Source organism: Agelaius phoeniceus, chromosome 3 (assembly GCF_051311805.1).
Source record: "Agelaius phoeniceus isolate bAgePho1 chromosome 3, bAgePho1.hap1, whole genome shotgun sequence".
NCBI lineage: Eukaryota > Metazoa > Chordata > Aves > Passeriformes > Icteridae > Agelaius > Agelaius phoeniceus.
In genome coordinates this window covers 63,749,179-63,769,512 of record NC_135267.1, presented here as the reverse complement: position 1 = coordinate 63,769,512, position 20,334 = coordinate 63,749,179, and the positions used below count along the sequence as shown (strand labels likewise).

At 39.1% G+C, this 20,334-nt stretch overlaps 1 protein-coding gene across 4 annotated transcripts in view; it reads left to right on the top strand.

The window, feature by feature from the left end:
• The first annotated feature begins 584 nt into the window (after positions 1–584).
• Positions 585–20,334, top strand: part of ADGRG6 (adhesion G protein-coupled receptor G6) — a 110,823-nt gene continuing 91,073 nt past the window's right edge. For all 4 annotated transcript variants that reach the window (XM_077175458.1, XM_077175457.1, XM_077175460.1 and 1 more), the window contains exons 1-2: positions 585–858; positions 6,455–6,555. In XM_077175458.1, the coding sequence (XP_077031573.1) occupies positions 857–858; positions 6,455–6,555 (103 nt within the window). In that variant the 5' untranslated portion in view covers positions 585–856. The remainder of the gene's footprint in view (positions 859–6,454; positions 6,556–20,334) is intronic.

Below are 20,334 nucleotides of genomic sequence, written 5' to 3'. Positions count from 1 at the left end.
GTACTTCAAAGGAAACTGACACACTGACAAACTAAGTGCCTTGGAGTCTGTGCCAGCAGCTCTGGGACACAGCTCTGGGACAGTTTTTTTGTCTTAAGGCAAGCAGGTGGGCAGATGTGCTCTTCCCTCTGCAGTGCTCAGTGTGGTGGGTGTGCAGGGTGTGCTTGTCCCCAGGTGGGTGTGCTGCCACCGGGATGCTGCGAGGTGCTACACGCTCAGGGCGCTGTGACCGGCAAGGGCAGTGTCCCCAGTATGCAATCTTCTCAGAAGTGGCCCATGTCCTTTGCGGGTGGCTTTGTGCCTGCGGCTATCATCTCCTGAGGGGTGCCTGAGGGCTGCACAGCCTGGTCTAGCCCCTCACCAGTGAGCCGGGTCAGCCGGAAGGCGCCGTGCGGTGCCGCCGGGGGAGCGCCTTTCCCGGGCGGGGGTGGGCATCGCTGTCCCCAGAGCGGCGCTCCGGTCCCGCGGAGCAGCTCCCCGGAGGGCTGCTCGGGGCCCCGGCGGTGGCGGCTCGCCAGGCGCGTCCTGCCCCCGGAGCGCGGTGGGCCGGGCCAGCCGCGGGGCCGCGCCGGGGCCGCCACCTGACTGCGGGGCGCGGGCAGCGGGCGGGGCGGCTCCGCTCCGCGCCGAAGTTCCCCCGACTTGTGCAAAGAGAGAGGCAGGTCCCGCCGCGGCGCGGGGTGGGAGAAGCATCGCGGCGGAGGAGGAGCGGATCGGCGCGGGCGTGGAAGAGAGGTGGGCAAGGAGCGATGACCTTTGCGAGGAGCCGGCGAGGGAGCGGGGCAGAGGCAGAGCGAGCGGCAGCGCGGGGGGATGCTTGCTGAGACCCGGAGCAGAGCCGCCCCGTAATGTCACCATGTAAGTCCCTTCTCCGGGCTCTGGGGCGAGGGCTGCGGCTGCCGCCCGGGGCGCTGGGGGAGCGCGGATCGCCCCGCGGGCTGCATCGCCCGAGGGGGATCGGAGCCCCGGGCGGCTCGGCAGGGCTTCCCACCACCCACGGTAGGTGGTGAGTAATGTCAGGGCTGAGCCCTAGTGCAGGTAGGTAGGGCTGAAGGAATGGGGAAACGGGGAACTTTCAAGCCGGGAGCTCGGAGGGCAGGGCTGGCAGGGCTCTGCCCCGTCCGGGCTCCGTGTCCGTCGGCGGCTGCCCTGCCGGCTCCCGGGCGGCCGCTGTCTTTCCAGGGCGCCCTAACCCCATCCTTGGGACCGCTCTGGTGGATTTCCCCGTGCTTGCGGGCAAGTAGCGAAACATTTGGCCCCGCTGGCCGCCTGCCCTGAGCGGCGGTGCCCCCGCACCCTCTCGGCCCCGGCCTCTCGGCTCGGGGCCGCGGCCGCTCACGTCGAGGAGCCCTGGCACCACAGGCAGCCCTGCAGGTGAGGTGCCAGCACAAGTAGGGAAAAAGTAGGGGAAGGGAGAGGGAGGGCAGGGCGGGCTTCACAAAGCATTCGCATCCGCGCCGCGACTCTCGGCAGCGCACGGAGCGGGGGCTCCGCCAGCCTCGGGGGCGAGGGGCGGGCGGGGGCTCCCCCTCCTGCCGGACCGCACCAGCCCCGGGCCGGACACTGCCCTGGCCTCCGGACGCCTTCCCCGGGATATTTGTCCTTTACTGACCGTCCCTCGCCGAAGGTAAGGCGAGGTACTGAGGTTTTGAGGTTTTTCCGCCGGTGCGATCACAGCCAGGAGCGAGATCCTGGGGATGCGCCCGAGGGAATCGGTACAAGTGAAAAGGGCAGGGGGGTCTCACACAGCGCCGTCAAGTTAAGGCAGAAATCGGGAGTTCCTAAAGATTTAGTGTTGCGGTGCTACCGGGTTGGAAACAACCAGCAGATTTGTTGCCTGCAACTGGGAAAGGTTCCCTTTGAAAGAAAAGCCAAGGGACTTAGATGGATCTGATAGGGCTGATACTGTTTAAATTAAAAGGCAGCGTCTTATTTTTTTTTTCATCTCTTTTGATGAGCAAGAGGGTGTTTTCAAAGCTGGCTGTAAGAATAATTAGGAACAAGTAGTGCTTAACAAAATGAAAGTTTTAAGGGGTATTGTGTAATTAATCTTTCAAGACATTAATGTACTACAGTTTAAAGCGATGGTTTCAGAGTTAAAATCAACTTCTCTATTAATCTTGGGGAATTAAACTGTGAGTTACAATCATCTTTCACTTGCAGTTCTACTTGGGAGTGATTAAGCTTAAAATATTTTTGTTTACAATCTATGTGAGAAAAAAAATTGTGAAATTGATATTATCTTTCTTTTAATTTTAAAGTGTCAGCAACATTTTTCCTTAATAGCTTTAGACATGTCAAAGACCAAAAAAAGTCATGTCAGCATGCCTGAGGCAGAATTCACATCCTACTCCACGGAATTTTGACAAAGTTTCGAACACAGAAGATGGTGTATTCAAATTTGTATTGCCTGGTTTGGGTTGGTACAGTCTACAAATGAAATACTCCAGCATTATTCACATTTTGTGTATGTTGTCCTGCAGAGTTGTATATTCCCTAAAAGGCAATGCTGTTTTGTCTGCTAGCTGGCTGCTGGCATGTAGAGTAAGATTTAGTAGCTGGATGTAGCAAAACTCCCAGTAATTCCATCTTGAACTGTGTCAAGTTACTATCCATTTATGGTTTAGATAATTTACATGTCTATTTTGCTCTTCTGAAATGAATTGTGAATAAGCTTATTGTCTCCCTATGTTATAGGAAATGAAAGTAGCTATGGACTAGACTGGACTGAATTGGTAGCTAGAGTGCATAGATGGTCATGTCACACAGTGTCTGCACTGGGAAATGCAAGTCCATAGAAAAATTAGTACTTCAGACTTTAGAAAAATCAGACTCCACAGAAGGCCAAAACCCTCAAAAAATCCCCAAAAGTTGAGAGGGATTCCTGTTTCTAGACTACATCCATCTGTAGTAGATGTACTCCTACTGTAGGTGTCCTAATAATTCCCAAATATGTTGGGTGAAATGTTTGGTTCTGTGACAATCTAGAGTGATTTCTTTAGAGCTGCTAGTGTGTTACCAGCTGGGGACAGAACAGGGCTTTTTCATTTAAACTGATACAAAATACAGAAGAAAACTCACTATGAACAATTTTCAATGTAACCAAAGACAAAGGCTGAAATAATCCATGTCTCCATGTCTGAGATCTTTGTTACAGATCCATCTCTTTGTTACAGGGTCCATCCCTTTGCTTACCTAAACTCCTGGTGTGTTTTACTACATTGCTATTCTGAGATCATCCCCTGTGCTGTTAATGAATATTAAATGACAGAACACATCTTTTTAATAGTATTTAAAATAAGAACACAAGACCAAAGAGGTTTGTCTCTCGGGTCAGTGCTGTCAGGGGACCATATCATTCCTCGATAAGCTATAAACAAGCTCAGAACTTGCTGATTTTTCTATTGAATATTATTGAATTATTGTTTGCTGATTTTTCCATTGAATTATTCATATGCTGTTTGTATTCATTTCTAGATGTTGATTAACACTAGTAACCAAGAAAAAGAACCTTAAAATAAATATGGTGGCTACTAAGAGGTGAATAATATCTGCAACTAAGTTGTGTTTTCTTAAAGCCTTGGAAGTATTTATCAGTTATTGCAACACCTTATCATAATTGTCTGAAATGTCAAATTATAAAAATATCAGGGATTGATTTTGTTGTGGATGCAGCCTTTTTGTTGGCAGTTATCTGACTTCCATCCCTGACAACTTTTTTCTTGTGTGAACAGGAGTGTTACACATCACAGTGTAAGGCTTTCTGAATTTTGAATTTTTGGGTCTGCAAGATCCTAGGAACATATAAATAACTGATTTCCTCACTAATTTATAGCACTCAGCTGGTGGTTATGCTTTGTAAAACAGTTTTTCAGCAATCTTCTCCAAAAGAAACAGATCTGACTCATGGTGCCCACATTAGTGGAGTGTTTTGGTAGCGTGCGCTTCTGTGTTCGTTCTTGTCAGAGTTTGATAAACCTTTTTCTTGTCAACTGAGACAATTTGGTATAAAGATAATTGTTTTGTCCTTCAATGGTGGAGAAGGGGAGGAGATAGTTTGCTCTTTTTTATATATTTGTTTTGTTTTATTTATTTTGGTGGAGAGTTGTGTATTTTTAATAGCAGTTATGTAGTTATCTAGCTTTTTACTCTGGGGGAAAGTCTTTAAAGCTACTCCTTTCTGCCTTATTGTTTGCATTTATTTATGCTTGGCTCTGTTGTTGCTTATCCATGTTCTTGAAATCTTTCTTGACTAGCACTTTTTAAATGGGTGAGGGTGAGGAAACAGACTATAAACTATCATTCTGGAGTACCACGGAGTACTGGCTTGTAAGCATTACTGCAATGCAAGTAAACAGTAACAAATAGAAATTGGCCAGATTAAATACTTCTTTCAGACTAACATAGAATTTCATTCACACCAGACCTAAGCAGCAGAAACTTGTCATGTTATTTTTCCCTGGGTATCTCAAATGTGTTGTTTCAGATTCTCCCATTATTAAATGAGCAAAATCTTTGTCTGAGCTCACAGAGATATCAAAAGTGACGATACAGACAATTTATCAGTTTGATGGAATTTAACACAGAATTATTCTGAATTAATAATTGTTTGTTTCCTAGTCTAATAACTGTTTAATGTGCTTGATCAAAACAAACCAGCAACAAAAACCAGTAATGCAACCACTTCTACAGGTTTGCATTGGTAGATTAAGCAGCAGGATGCCATGTATCTCATCTGCAAACTCTTCTGTAGGCACAGGAAAACTCTTTTGTATCTCTGGTGTGTCATGCTGTTAGCCCCAACATTTCCATTTCCCCACTCTGTGAGTATATATGTATGCTGTATGTTTTTGGGTGTGTGTGCAACTGTTCATGTCTTCAAAGGACTTCTGCTCAAATTCAATTTTCTAAATTAATATTAAAGTTATTGTGGATTTATGAATTATATACATTGGAAAGCAACAGCTCCAAAACCTCAGCTTTCTGCTGTTGAGATTTTAATAGGGATTTTTGGATCACTAAGTGGAAGGACAATAATTCTACTGTTTGATAATCCAGTTTTGTATGTCTGGCTTCATCAAAGAGATTCTTGTATTTCGGAGCCCCATGTTTTCTGAGCTTGTCTTCAACACTTGTTAGGTTTGACTTTGCAGTATCTCAGAAAAAATAAATCTGCTTCAGATTCCTAATTTGATACAACTACCCACAAAGAACTGAACTTCTTTTGTAACCAGATACCTGTGCTGTGTAACACTCCACTCAATGGAAGCCTAACTGATAGCAGCAGTCTGCTGAAGTGTCATTTACCTGGGCCCATTGGCATCTAGCCCACAGGAGTGCTTTGATGAATTACTACTTTTAAAGCTGAAATATTACTTGTTCCTTTACAGTGGTTTATCTTGCTGCATTGTTTTCCACTTGGGGAATAAACAGACGCTTACACTGGAAAAGGTTTTACATTTGCCCCAGCTTTTACTGGTGGGTTCACATATCTATGGAGAAGAAGGAAGAGTTTTTTCCTTATTTACCTCAATTGAGGGAGATAATATCTTACTGAACAAAAGCCAATTATCATCACCAAATAGGAGAGGAAGGAGTTGGTCAAAATAATGCAGTTGTATTTCGTTACTTGTTACTTCCTTTTGCTTGCTGCTAACTTGTTGAATAAAATGAGACGTGAATGTAGTGGAGCACCATTCATTTTGGATGCATGAATAAAGGTGTGAAGAAGTTTATTAAGACTTTTGCTTCCTTTTTTGCCCACAGTGGAGGAAGCATTTTGGTTTAGCCATTAAATATCCTCTAGCCTGCAAGGGAAAGGAAACTTTAACTTCAAGCTTTAACTGGTAGAGGCTTTTCTATAACTGCATTTATTTTATGAAATAATCAGTATGTCCCTGACTCCTCTGGCAGCACAGGTGAGCTCCTAGATTTTGGCAAGGAAAGTTTCAGGATTTTCATAAAAGTTGTCAGCAGAAGATATCATAGCTGTCAAAACATTAGAACAGAAAAATGGAAAGCTTTGTTAAGGGCAGAGGCAAATTATAATCTACTGTCCTTATTAAGTTAATAACAAATATGTATTTATTATGTATAAGTAAATAGAATAAATGTGTTTATACGTGTAAAATTTCATATTTCAAAAAAACCCCTACAACTTAACTTTTTCAGACTGTGCTTCTTGTTTCTTTTACTGAAATAACACCCACATCTATCTGCTTAGAAGCCCAAGGCTGACCAGCCTTCCATTTTGCTGTCTACTAAGAGCCAGACAACATAATTTCTGACCCTTTTTAGCAGACTTTTGTCTCCATTTAAGCAATACTAGGGCCATCCATAATTTTCACTACTTTATTTACTGCAGGCTACTAGTTTGACTAACAACAGAGTCTTCCTCATTTTCTTGTCTTGTAAAACTCCCTGAATTCTTGGTTACTTTTCTTTTTTCCCACAGGATGTCTCATGGAAGTGAAATGTGGTGCTATCACTGGAAATGGAAGCTGCATCACTGTCTGTACTTGTTTACCACATATATTATATGCATGCAGCAAGCAGGTAAGTCAGCAATTTATCTTCTTGCATAAATAAATTGTCCAGGAGCCAAAATTTTAATGACCGAGGATTATGCTTATGTATGGCTGAATTCTGTACAATATAACACTTTGATGAAAGGATGCATTATGATCACTATTTGTGATTTTATAGCTTGGGTCCTGTGTTCTGCTACTGCTGAACTTTATTTTTGCCATTTTTTACAGTTGTGCTGTTATTAATTGTAACTATTTTTTTCCTTTGAATCTCTTCTTTGAATTCTTTAATGTTGCTCTTTCTTTGTGTTTACCTTGTTAATGCCTGCCTCTTGTGAATTTCTTCTGGTAGTTGAAATTCTGTGGGTAATCATGTAGTTCTTCCATTTTCCACAGTACTGTTTGTGCCTGCAGATTGTGTATTTAATTACCCTTCACTGTAGTTCAAAGTGGTAAAACACCTGAAGTGTGCTTATTATTTTTAAAAGCTTTTATGACTCAAATAATAGAAACATTCTTCAGCAAAGTATATGCAAGTTATATGTAAGATAACTGTACACTGTAAAAAACCATCAGTTTAAACTTTACATCATCTTAATCTGTGTGGCACTTCAGCACAGCATAATGTAACATTTTGACTGTTTTCTTTAAACATATGAATGAGAGATTTCATTCAGTAAATGTCTTGTCCTAACCACTGAAGTGCAAAGTATTTTAGGAGATCCAGCTGCTTTGCTGGAAAAAAGATGTCTGGAGTTTATTCTGGAGCATATGAAAATTTTGGAGCAGCTTGTGGTGCCCAGCTAATTCTGTATCAGATGGGTAGTTTTGCTTTGACAGGCTTGCCATTGGAAAAAAAGATTGTTTATATATAGAAAGGGCTTCTAACTTCTTTGGTAATGTTTTTCCTTTTTAAAAAAGTGCTTTTTAAAATTTTTAAACCTACAATTTTTTTAGAGACAAAACAATGTTGTCACTGTGCAGTAGCATTTTCCATATTCATATCACTTTAATAGGTGTTTTCCATATCCATTAAACTGTAGCCAGAAATGCATTTAGGATCTGCTCTCAGCTGTGGTTCCATTGACTGATGGATTTTGTGTCTTCGTGTTCCTGTTCCATACTTGATCTTGGGCCATGCTGCTGCCATTCTTAGCACAAAATAAATCAGCAAAACCTCCTCTAACTTACATCTGCTGTGTGCTGTTTCCTGGTGGCTAGAACACTAGGATGTCAAAATTGTTATCCTTTGCTAATTCCTCTTCATAACAAAAAATTGATAACTGAAAGTGTAGGTGACAGCAACCTAAGCCCTGTGAGCCAGAAGGTCCCAGTCAGTGCTGTGAGGACAGAGAAAGCCAACCACAAACTCACCCATACATTCAGCTCATCACACCATGGCTACCTGTGCTGCTGCTGAACAAGTAAGGTCAAAAGCCCTGTGCCAAACTCCAGGATACACTTCTATAAAATCATATATGTCTCTGGCTAACCTCTTCAGCAATAAAATGATTGGTGCCATTGGATTGTAAAAGCAGCCAAAGTGTTCCAATCTCAAGTGGATCCCTATGGGGGCTTTTCCTTTGTTGCCTCCACAGGAAGAGATTTGAAATCTTCAAAACTGTCAATAATGGAAAAAATATTTCCCTGTCAGTCTGAATAATAAGTAGATAAATAAGGTACACTGGAAATGCCCAGGTTCAATAGAAAGACGTTTGCTGTTCAGTAGTGAAAGAGATGATGGGCAGTCTGCTGTTAACACTCAACTGAAATGAAAATGAGACATTTACCTTTACAGGAACCTGTCATTTGGCAGTACTTGCCTGTAGACCCTCAGGGTTCATATTTCTTTTTATGTTGATGTAAAAGCATAGGTTATCCTGCAAAATAGAATCTTTTTGTCTGGCTTTTCAAATAGAGCAAGACAGACAAAGCAGGAAACGCTGCTGCTCCTGCATTTTTTATTTCATGTTCTTAAAAGGTATTGGTCACTTTGGCTGTGGATTCATATGGTATTCATAATCTCTCTGGCAGCTTAAGCTTGACTGAATTTACAGTAGAAATCTCATAAAAGCCTGACATTCATCCAGATTCTCTAGTGAGCTGTAAGCTTAGAAAGCTATTGGTGCTTATTAAGCTTTGCCCAGAGGAGGTTACATACAAGCAAGGGATTAAGATCATTAGGTCCAGGTTTTATGGATGATTTAAGGGGCTATTCATAAGGATAAAGATATCAGTCACACTGTGACATGGAAAATGCAAAAGTAATAATTTTATAGTTTAGTTTGAGGAAAACTACAATACTGGGCCTGCTTTCAGAAACAAAGCTTAGGAGAGGGATTACAGAGCAGAAAACTTAGAACTGGAGTGAGATGGTCTGTGGAAAGAATATTCAGCCACAGATTGGTAAGGTACTGACAAGCAGGTGCACAAGTGGAGTGCAGTTCAAGTATAGGTCTGGTACCTCAAAGGAATCAATGGATGGATTGTGACACTTGAAACAGAAAGAAATTATTAACACCAAAAAATGATAAAAATATAGCATGTACTATTTAGTTAAGAACTCAGCAGCCACAAAGTCTGGGCACACTGGCTTCAAGTTATGTGTTATGAGTCAGGGGGAAGTTACTGCACAGCTCAGTTAGTAACTTGTCATGGTTCCATTCCTGTCTGAGGTAGATGTCCATGATAGTCTTATGTGGGTCATTTAGCTGTGCCTCAGTTTCCCTGTGATGAGTGTATGTCTCACCTCCCTTGTAAACAGCTTGCCTGTCTTCCAGTGAAAGGGCTGCATGGCAGCTCAGATGTTGGAATGGGGGTGTTTTAAACAGAATTAGTTAAATCTGCTTTTATAGGAGACTCAGATATTCCTAACTTTTTGTTTGTTTGTACATTTCATTCATTTCAGAGAGCCCAGGAGAGAACAAATGGAGTGAACAAAGTTCTAGAAACTGTAACTAATGAAGGCAGACAGAAAGAACTAAGATTTTTTGGGTTTTAATAGACAAAAGAGGGAATGCATAAGAACTGAGAATATTTCAGGAGGTAGGTGCAGTGGGAGGGGATAGACTGATCTTTTCAAGTTGAAAGGGCAAAAAGAAATGGGCTTAAATTACAAGAAGATAAATGAGGGGAGGACATCTCATCAAAAGGTTTAGATAGCAGTGAAATAGATGTCAAGAAAGACTGGGAAATCCCAGTCCCTGGAAATGTATAGTAATATCTACCAGAAATGGCTTAAATCTATAGTCCTCTTTCCCTGGGGCTGAGAAATACATTATATAATTTCCAAACTTCCCTAATATCTATAGTTCCTTCTTAATCATTGTCCTGTAGAATCTCTTTTGGTTAAAAATCTGGGAAATGAGAAGACCCATTGGAAATTGCACATCTTGGAATATGACAGGGCTTTTGCTGTGTCTAAAAGATTGTTTTGCTGCTTGTCCTGTCACAATGGCTTCAATTTATCTGACATAAGGAAGGAGCAGTTCAGTATGGAAAGGAAAATCAGTTGCTTCAGGTGTGTGTAACCTCACAAAAACGTTCAGTTTATTCCCCCCTTACTTTTTTGCTTTTCTGCTGTCATAATAAAATGTCTATTGTTTCAATATTGTGCTGTCTTTTGGAGTTGTCTGCGCTCTCTATGGTAACTCAGGAGCAGAACTGCAGTTTTCTCAGTGACCTCAAATGCAGATTGCAGTTTGCATAATTATTTTCCAGTCTAGTTATTGAGTGTCTTGTCAGCACTGGAATTCTGGACTTTTGAACACTTGAACATTCGAGATAGCAACATCCTCACAAGAGTTTTCACCTTCTTATGTCATTAGTAGACTTATAGTCAATATATATATATATTGACTTATAAGGGTCAATAGATATTTTATGTTTTGACTGCTGTGCAGCCATATTTAGTTTTATTCAGAATGTGAAAAAATTTATTTTAATAAAGCCATGAGGACATCTGTAATTCTTACTACACTATATCTGCATTAGCCCCATGCTGATGTTACCACAAAATTACTGTGGCTGTAGCTGGTGCTAGAATGAACCTTTGTCCTTTGGTCATCCATCAGTAAAGTGCACTGGTGTCACATTTCCATGTCCTCAGAGAGAGTTTAATCAGTTCTCAGCAGCTCACCAAAGTGTAAATTTCAATTCTGTTACAGCCCCGGGAATCTAAATTTTAGTGGTGATTCAAAGAAAAATTTCTGTATTTAATTCATCAAGAAAAAAAAATCTGAAGGCAGGTCATTCACCCACGTCTGATGATGATCCACAATATAAGATCATCTTTGTTATGGTCCTTAGTTGTGTCTGCTTAGATAAAGGAGGGAATAAAGTCCTCCCTTGTTTATGGGAGGATTTCAGGGTGAGTCTGTGAGTTCAGAAGCCTAATAAGAGATGGGAAGTCAGTATGGTGGGAAGTATTGCTCATGCCACCAGCACTAGCAGCAAGAGTTAGTGACACTGTGAAAATGGATTGGGCTTTATCTGGCACAGACAAGTCAGGAAGTGTGGTTTTTTCACAGATCTCAAGCTGCCTACCCCAGACAAGGGCCGAAGATCCTATCACTGGGCAAATAATGAAATGGTTGTCAGCACATTCCCTTATCTTCCTCCTTACCATGTGCAAAGCAAGAACCCAAGTGCCAAGGCAGTAACCCAGTCAGTTGGCACAATCCTCACGTACAGCAGGGGGTGATTTGATAAAGTTGCTGCTGGTGCTTTGTCGAACTCCTCTCATGGCATCCCAGGGGTGGGAGCGGGTGTGCATTTATTGCTGAGCAGGGTAAATGTGACTGATAGTTCTGTCCCTGACTCAGGCATGGAAATTCTTATTTCTGAAAGTTATGGAAAACATCAGGAAATTTAAAAAGTTTGGAAAAAATATTCAGTCTGGCAGTCTTTCCTTACAGAGGCATACATAAATCATGAGTAATTGAGAGATTAGTCAGAAGGAATCTATGTATTTAATGAACTGCTCCAAGGTTTTTTTTATTCTTTCCTCTTTCCCTGTCAGGGTTTTTTCATATATTTTAATTTAGCTTAAACAAAACATATCATGAGCTATCTCTTTTATGTTCTGTTTAATATCTAAATTTTTGCTGGCTTGAGACATGTGTTTAGAATTTCTGTTCATACAAATCTTGCAGAGAAAAAGTTGCTAGTTGTCTTTCTTGTATTTCCCCTAGTTGACAGTTTGTTAATATAAAAGTAAATTACTACTGAAATGAATTTCACAGGAACCTGCCTTTCATTACTTCTGTTTACTTTTTTTAGCTATAATCTTTTGATGGTGTTAATAATTCTTTTCCCCTCCTTAAATGTTTCAACCTCTTTGCATTAACCAAGACAATACCGCCTTAGAAGCACAGTGATTTTTCCCCCTCCTCTGATATGCCCTTGCAGCCAAACCGATAAGGAATGTGCTCAGGCATTTCTAAGCTGACTAGGACCTCATTGTACAGGGTCTCTGCACTCCCTTATTGGAACAAAGGCTAAATAATGTACCTCTCTATAAACACTATACCTTCAAAGAAAGGGCAACCTGTCACAGAAGGTCCAATCTTTACAACCTATAGTATTTTAGAATCTGTTTATAAATTATTTTTGCCTCATTTTCTCTGTTCCCTGTTAGAAATTAAAAAATATAACCAAGAGAAGCTTGAATATTTGTCAATACTGTTTATCACAACACATAATAAAAGTACCTACCTTAGCAGTATCTCCAAAAATAGGCTTAAGATGATTTGTTGCCATCTGGACTGTGCTTTACAAAAGCCTGCCCTGATAGGGGTTATTATGTGAAAAAATTAATTTTTTATCTATTTGTCACTTGCTCTCAATAAAGTGAACGAAAATTTTAGAACAAGATGCATTTCTGTTTTATCAAAAAACTGAGTCTTTGTGAGTACCACTTTTTTTCTCCTGTGGATTACTAATGTGAGAAGCATTGTATTGTGAAGTGAAGGTGTTAACTAGAAATAGAAGTTTTCCAGGTAGAAGTTCCTAACATACAAATCTAGAAATTGTGTGATGTGCATTTCAATAGGTATCACAATTAATACTGTGTAATTAAATTGGTTCATTTAATATCCTAATGGATAGAAGTGAGTAATTACCACTGTAAAGTCAGCATTTCAAAATTAATCAGAAGAGCTGATCTTGCAGATTTTAGATGCCTATTTTAATGTCCATGATTACTTTTGCTAGAACATAGTATTTGTTTACTTAGTGAGATTGCTTAAGCTTTTTCCACAAGGTGTAACATGTAATGCTTACTAGAGCAAGGCCTCAGTTATCACTTTCTGATAAAGAAATGTTCAAATTTGCATTTGCACACAACCACAATACAGAGGTGTCTGAGATAGGTATACAATACTAAAATGAGGAAAAACATATATGATGTTTATTTTTCAAGAATCTGAGAAAAAGTGAGGGAATTGTGACTGTGTATGAAAAACATCTGATTTAATTATTCACATGTACTAAGTCTGAATTTCTTTCTCTCATCATGGAAGAGAAAAATATCTCTGCTTTGGGAGGAAAAAAAAGTGTTTTAGCTATAGACTGAACATTTTCTACAAAGTTAACAAAACTATTAAAGTAATAATGATAAGTTACATCAGAGAAGTACATCCCTTGCTGTGATACATTGAACCAAAACTACTTTTCCTGCCCTAGATATGATAATATAATTTATTTTAATAAAGCCATGAGGACATCTATAATTCTATAAGCATGCATATCAAAGGAAGGGAGGGTTTCCAGAAACCCCTCTTGTTTTGTCTGGGTTCAGTGCTTGCTGGTCTGCTCAGTTCCTGTAAATGACAGACTAAGCTCTAACTCTTGCTGCAGTGCAGGAAAATTAAGTGTATAATTCAGAGTTAGAAGTCTGCCTATGTAGTCTGGCCTCCAGATATCTTTCACATAAGTCTATTTTAATTGCTGTCTCTGAAAAGATCACGCCACTTTCCACTTTAAACCCAACTCCACTCCTACATTTTTGGTACCACTATGAACTTGTGCTCTTCTTTTATGATCTTTCATGTTGTAGGTTTTGTGGAGTTTTTTGGTTTATTTTTCCCCCTATTCTCTGGGGCTACAGCTGCTTGAACAGTGTGTTAACTGTTTTCAATTTGTTAGTTGGAAACAATTTTGCTAATTGTTCCCAAGATTTCAGCTCCCGAAGATATTTACTAATTCCCATTCTGTAAATTTCCTTTTCAGTAATTTCTGAACATCTTTTCAGTTACTTACTGGTTTGTCCAAATTCCATTGTAGCAAATAGTCAATTTTGACAATAGAGGCCACTACAGTGGTAACTCAGATTGCATAATCCTTTAAAACTACTGCTGTATTAATGAAGATGTTAAGATAGTTAATATTGTATGGAAGTGTCAGCATGGCCTATTTTCAAAGAAATTAATGTTTGAAAAGTTATTCTAGATTGAAAAAGTGTGTATTGTAAAATAATTTGCTCAAAGAGTGACAAAAAGTTCCTATTTTTGAAACCATTTTTCTTTTGGATTTCCCCAAAGCAGGCCAACTGTCTCCCAGTCCAGTGTTTTTCCAGAGCTAAATATCTGCTAGAGCTTGCAGGGTAGATCCATGAACACAGGGTAGATCCATGAAAAGATTGTCACACAGCTAATGTAATTTTTGAAAGGCTACAATGCAATCAGATTTTTTATAGTTCCATCTTTTTTCATTCATGAATATGCTTCTTAACGGGTGTCAGACAGAAAGCTGCAACTCCCTGTCTTGAACAGAGTTTGTTTTGTTCAGATGCATGCCCTGACTTCTCAGAGCTCTTTTAATTAAGAACTGTGCAGTGACAAATCCATACCATGAAACTCAAGGCATTTTTTAATCAGAACTTGCCTTTTAGGTGGAGAGAAAGACCTCATGGTTGAAGCTATCACAGAGGCATTTGTACAAGTGACCCAGTCCTCTGTGCCTTTTTTTTAAGTGTGAGGGCAACTGTTTTTTCTCATTGCCTTGAATTTACAGGAAAAGTCTATAACTGGGTTTAAATTTTGAAATTTTTTTCTTCTGATTCTGTCTAAATATCTTCCCTATCCAAAGTATGATAGTTACATATTATACTGCACTTTATAGAAACTGAAAGTGTACAGAGAATCCTGAAATCACTTGTCTGATGAGTTGTTAAAAGTACAGAAAGGAACAGTCTTTTGCAATGAAATCTAAAATAACTGAGATTTTATTCTGGTATGGGTGCCCACCCATCCAATATTTTGAATAACAAATCACCCAAGTGGTGTTAACTTATCTTGGGCTTTAACTTTGGTTTAAAGAACCATTATATTTCATGTATGTATGTAATATACACACAAAAATGAAAGGGCAAAATGCTGGTGCTGGAAAACTATATAATGGGTTAGAAGTTGTGGGTCTTTAAAAAAATTGTTTCACTGATAAAGGCACTTAAAGGAAGTGGAACAATACCAATAATGTGCCCCCTCTCTCACATGGGTAAGCCTGGTACATCAGATATGCACTAGCTGCTCTGGTTACAGTTTATTATATAACTGGTTTATAAAGTGTGGGGTTTTTTTCTTTGACCAGTCAGATTTTGGCCATATACCACTTCTGTGATGTCTAGTATTTTGATCATATTTTGAATTGGCTATGCTTCTGCTAAAATCTTGCCATTGGAACTGGCAAAGGCATTTTTTTCAGTATATCAGAAATGCCACCAGTCAGGCCTTCCCTCTGTCTGTCTCTGCATATAAGGAATTGCTCCACTGTTGAGTGATTATTTCACTACTATACAAATGAATTGCATTTAACACTTCTTCATTCCTGGAAAGGTCTCTGGGGAACTAAAAAATGCAGAAATAGCATGGACAGAATAATAAATTTCTCCTTCTGGTGGCACATGGCAATCAAAAGATACTACTGAGGATTAAAAAGGCAAACATCTTTCTATGTGTACACTCCCTCTCTCTAATAAAATATACACGTATTTTTCATGTGGGTAATAACAAACAGTAAGTTTCTAAATCTCTGGCCAAGATCTAGTAACTTAGAAGCTACCTGCAAATAATATCTGGTATAGTTGTCTTTAGTTTTGGGTAGGTTTCTTTCCTTCTTTATTGGCAATGTTGATGTATGTGATACAAGTATTCTGTTTTACACAACTCCTGTGCTTACTGGCTCCTTTGGCTATTATCGTCAACAAAACTATTTGAAGTTGTTCTTTTTTTTAGAGCTTAACAAAATTTAATTACTGGCCATTTAATCATAGAATCAATAGCTGAACTCAAGATCTTAGGGAAAAAAATGCTTGGCTGCATAAATCTTTTCTGAATAGCACATCATAGCAATGGAATGTAGCAGATGCCAGAAATGTAGCTGAGAAGAGTCCAGTTTTTAAAGCTATTGTTTTCAAAACATTTATCTTGCCTTATCATCCTAATAATTTTTCTGGTATAATAAGTATTCTGAATCAGAAGGAGAAAATTACAACATTAATTTAAAAATTTAGCCATGTTCTCTTAAAGGGATCATTTTTCTTAAATAAGTATTCTTTTCAAGAAAGTAAAGGAAAATAACTTACTAGTAATATGATTGAGAAAATAATGACATAATTTCATAGAAAGTCTGTGCTGTGCTTTTTTATGCTTAGGAGTGGGGAAATTGAGACAAATCTGTTTTAATCTTCAAATAGTTTTTGCACAACTTCTGGACTAAAATATAAGGAAATTCTTAAGTGGATGTTCAGCTGTATATGTTCTGGTGGTTCCTCCATGGACTGTATTCCATTCATTTTACTGGGTCCCACCAAAGTCAGTGCAGGTTTGACTATCCTTGAATAAGAGCGGAGTTACATCACTGTGGAGCTCTTTGGAAAACCCCTCCCCAAATATCCAAACAGAAACTAAGTGGAAGTTGGTGTCTTGAACAAGCAGTTCTCCTGTGTCAGAGGAAGCCAAAGTTCTGCCCCATGGCTTTAAAAGGTTTCATTTGCATGGTGCTGCATCACTGTTCAGTGTTCAGAAAGGAAAAAGGCTTAAAGAAGGAAAGAAAAGTTGCTGTGTACACTTGGCAATGATTATATGTTGTAACTTGTGGGTTTTGTCTGCAGATTACTGTGATCTCACCCAGTGAAATGGAAGAGGGTTTTGTATTCTGTTTTTTGTCTGTGTAATCCCCATGTCATGTGAATCCTTTCTTGGTACTTAAGAATTTACTTGAGCTCCAGAAAAAAAATTCAGATGCACAAACTCTTCTGGAAGGATTGATACTGAAAGACTTTTTCTTCCATCAATGTTCCTGCTTTTTTTGGGGATATGGTACCATTTGTGGGAGTCAGAGCACCTCAGATTCCCTGAGATTCAGTGTTGAATGAATATTCTCAGCACTCTCAAAAACTGAGCAAAGGAGAAGCCAGCATTTTTGCTCTATCACTCTCTTTTTCAGCTAGATTTAATACATCACACTGGAGATTGTTCAGTAACTGTCAGAGTCAGTTAAAATATCATAAGAATCCAGACATCCACTCTGGTGTTTAATCCTAAATCACAGAAGAAAGCTTTGTTTTTCCTTTTGAAGTGAATTGCTTTTGGTTATAGTGGCATGATTTTTTCAGCTTTCCTCTTGTTTTACTTTATTGCATGTGTTTCTAGTGAGAAGACAGCTCAGCCTGGCTAGAGTTTTAATCTTTAGGGTGAGGTCTACAATGCTTCTTATCTTAGTCAGCTACTGTGTTTATTCACTTGAAATACGTGAAAATCCAAAGAAACATCTTTTATTAGCAGGGATCAAGCCAAACTTAAAAAAAAAGGAAAATCAGGTCTACTAGCAATTTGTGGTACTTCACATTAGATTTTGATTAGTTTCCCTTTGCAGAATTCAATATAAGAAATTATACAAGGACAGCAGAATGGAAAAATAATGTCATATACTGTAATAACAAAAAGGTCTTAAACTAGAATCTGGTCATCAAAATGTGACCATTGTGAGTCACAAACATAAATTACTTAATAGCAGTTGATGAAACCTTTTTTTTTTCTTGTCAGGAAGCTCTTCTGTGGTACTTGCAATTTGTTCTTTATACTTTGTCATAATTTAATTCTCTTCATGTTTGTGGTTCAGTTTTTTATTCTGGCCCTCACAACAGTCCCCGTTTATTCCTCTTATATCATTCCTGATAGTAATTATGGTGTCGGTGTGTAAACTGAGAAGTGTGCCTACAAATACTGATGGTAACAAATATGACAGTCAAAGGCTGTGCAAGTAGATTTTGTATGGCCGAGGTGCTGCATACATTCAGGAACCAGTTACTTGGGAAGGAGCGAGATACTCTGCACTATTATCTACCACTGTTGGGCTGTACTTACCAATTTGTCATCAATTATGAAAACCACCAAAGACCAGTATGCCCAGTCTAAACATTGATCTGGGAAATATGTTCCCTTATGGACCTTTCTTGGGGTTATGCTATGTATTACACATATGAAGCCTTCAGTAAGATTAACAATTTGCCTGTTATATTTTTAAAGCTATAATGCAAATATAACTCAAAGAGGATTGCCCACCTAAACTCATAAGATAGATATGAAATAATAATAATGGTGGTATTTTATTACTTTTCTCCATGTAACATGAGCTTTCTTAAGTAAACAAGTACTAATTGGCATTATCACTGCTGGAGATATATAGTCTGGAGGTAGCATCAGCCATTACCCTGTGCTTGTGTATTGCTGTAAATAAAGCTACTTGTTCTTTGCTGTTACTTTAAAATATGCAATTACTATAAATTATAAAAATTAGGATAAAATTATCCTAGAACATTATATGTTTATGATACAACTTTAACAGAAGCACATGTTGAACTAACATTTTGTATAAGTTTAAGGACAAATGTCCATATGGAAACACGGTATTATGTTTATTTGGATTGTGCAGGTGGATCTCCTATGTGCACTGACAGATTTGTAAATCCAGCCACAGAGCACAAAGACTTTGTCCACACTTTAAGTAAATTATGTTATTGAATATAGGCTGCTTTGGTCATGGAAAAATATATCTTATGAGACTTGAATGAATAATGGCTTTCATTGTGAGGACCTCTTTATCAGTAGCAATAAGAGAGGTTTGAGTAAATATCCAGGCTCCCAATCATAGGTGGGTAATGCCGTATCCTTGTAATCTATCTTTTCTAATTATGACACAGTATGTTTATTTCTGAAATGCCACATGCTATTAAATGGCTCTTACTTGTCTGTTACTGCTTTAAAGTAACGCAACCTTTTAATCACACCAATTCTGACAAAGAGTAAGACATTCATGTATTTTTACTTTGCAGTAATTTCCTGTCTTATGTGGAGGTGAGGAAAAGCTTGGGATTCAGCTAGTGAAATAGAGAATTATAATGTAGAATCAGCAGTTGCTAGTTTAGTTGATCTGTCAGAAACCTGTGTGGTAGACCAGCGGGGAAGGTGTCCTTTGATTGTCACAAAATTGTAGTTTTCAAATTTGACTTATTGTAAATAATAGAATAAAGCTTTAGTAAGAAAATAGATAAAAGAAAGTACTAAGTCTAGAAAGTTGTCATCCCAGTAATTAGGAAACAACAGACTTAAAGAATTCAGTTTGCCTATGGATTTTTCCATTTTCACATCCATGGTGATCATGCAGGGTGTATTACAAAGCCACCTGCTTTTTGTGTCTGGCCATCAGTTTTGTACAAAGTAGACATGCCAGGAGGAAAAAAAAAAAAACTAATATGGTTTTTGAGGTCTTTGCCTAAAGTGTGGCCAGAGGTAAAATACGTACACTGAATGAGGAACTGGATTGCAAAGAGATCTCATCGCAAGGGTGGGTGAAGGCTGTGCTAGAAAACTGAAGTCTGTCTCTATTATCTGTTATGGGTGGCTCAGCAAATGAATTTCATGCCTGTCTTTAATGTGTCTCAGTTTCTGTTACTAATTTACACCAATAGAATGATTTGCATCTCTGATTGCAGCTGAGGTGAATAGGAACTGTTTTTGACTATATTAACATCTATAAAATGCTGCAAATCACAAGTAAGTTAGATCTTGCATGTCTGAAACACCTAACATCAGAAAATTTTTCTGAACTTGATATTCCCCAGATATACTTCTGTAAAATGAGTTTAAGAATACTTCTTCCATCACAGCCATGTTGTAAATTTTTTTAATAAAATAACTGTTGGAGGAAGGTTCAGATGTTACGCTAATGAACACCACAGAAGAGCTCATGAGGAAGTCAGTGATAATGCCTCAGGAGAGAACTGGAATCGCTTCAAGGCTGAGGGTAACACATCGAAGAACAGAAGTAAAGCAGGATACTGCAAAGTTGCTTATTTCATGGGGTTTGTCCTTCCTGTGCATTGAATGAGATCCTGCAAAAACAGTAGTATGTGATTATGTAATTGAAGATTTTTTTTCAATTATCTGTGCACAAGGGCCAGAGGAAGGTTAACTCTGGCATTTCCTAACTTCAGTTGTCCTTGATTGTGCAACCCTAATGGTGTCTGTTTCTGGGAGGGGTTTATATTGTTGAGATGTCTGTGTATATGTAGATAAAACTGTAATTACTCTTAGAGATATTTAGTTAGAATTCTAATGTATCCCATATGAAGAGCAGAAAGTCCTCTTAACAAAATGTAACTTACTTATTTTTCTTGTTTCATGCATTCCCACTTAATCAAGATGTTCTCCACTATATTTTTGTGACATTTTAAGGAAGCTGAAGATGACAGTGATTGGAGCAATCAAACTATTTCCCTGTGAAGCAATCTGCTTAGGTCTAGAAC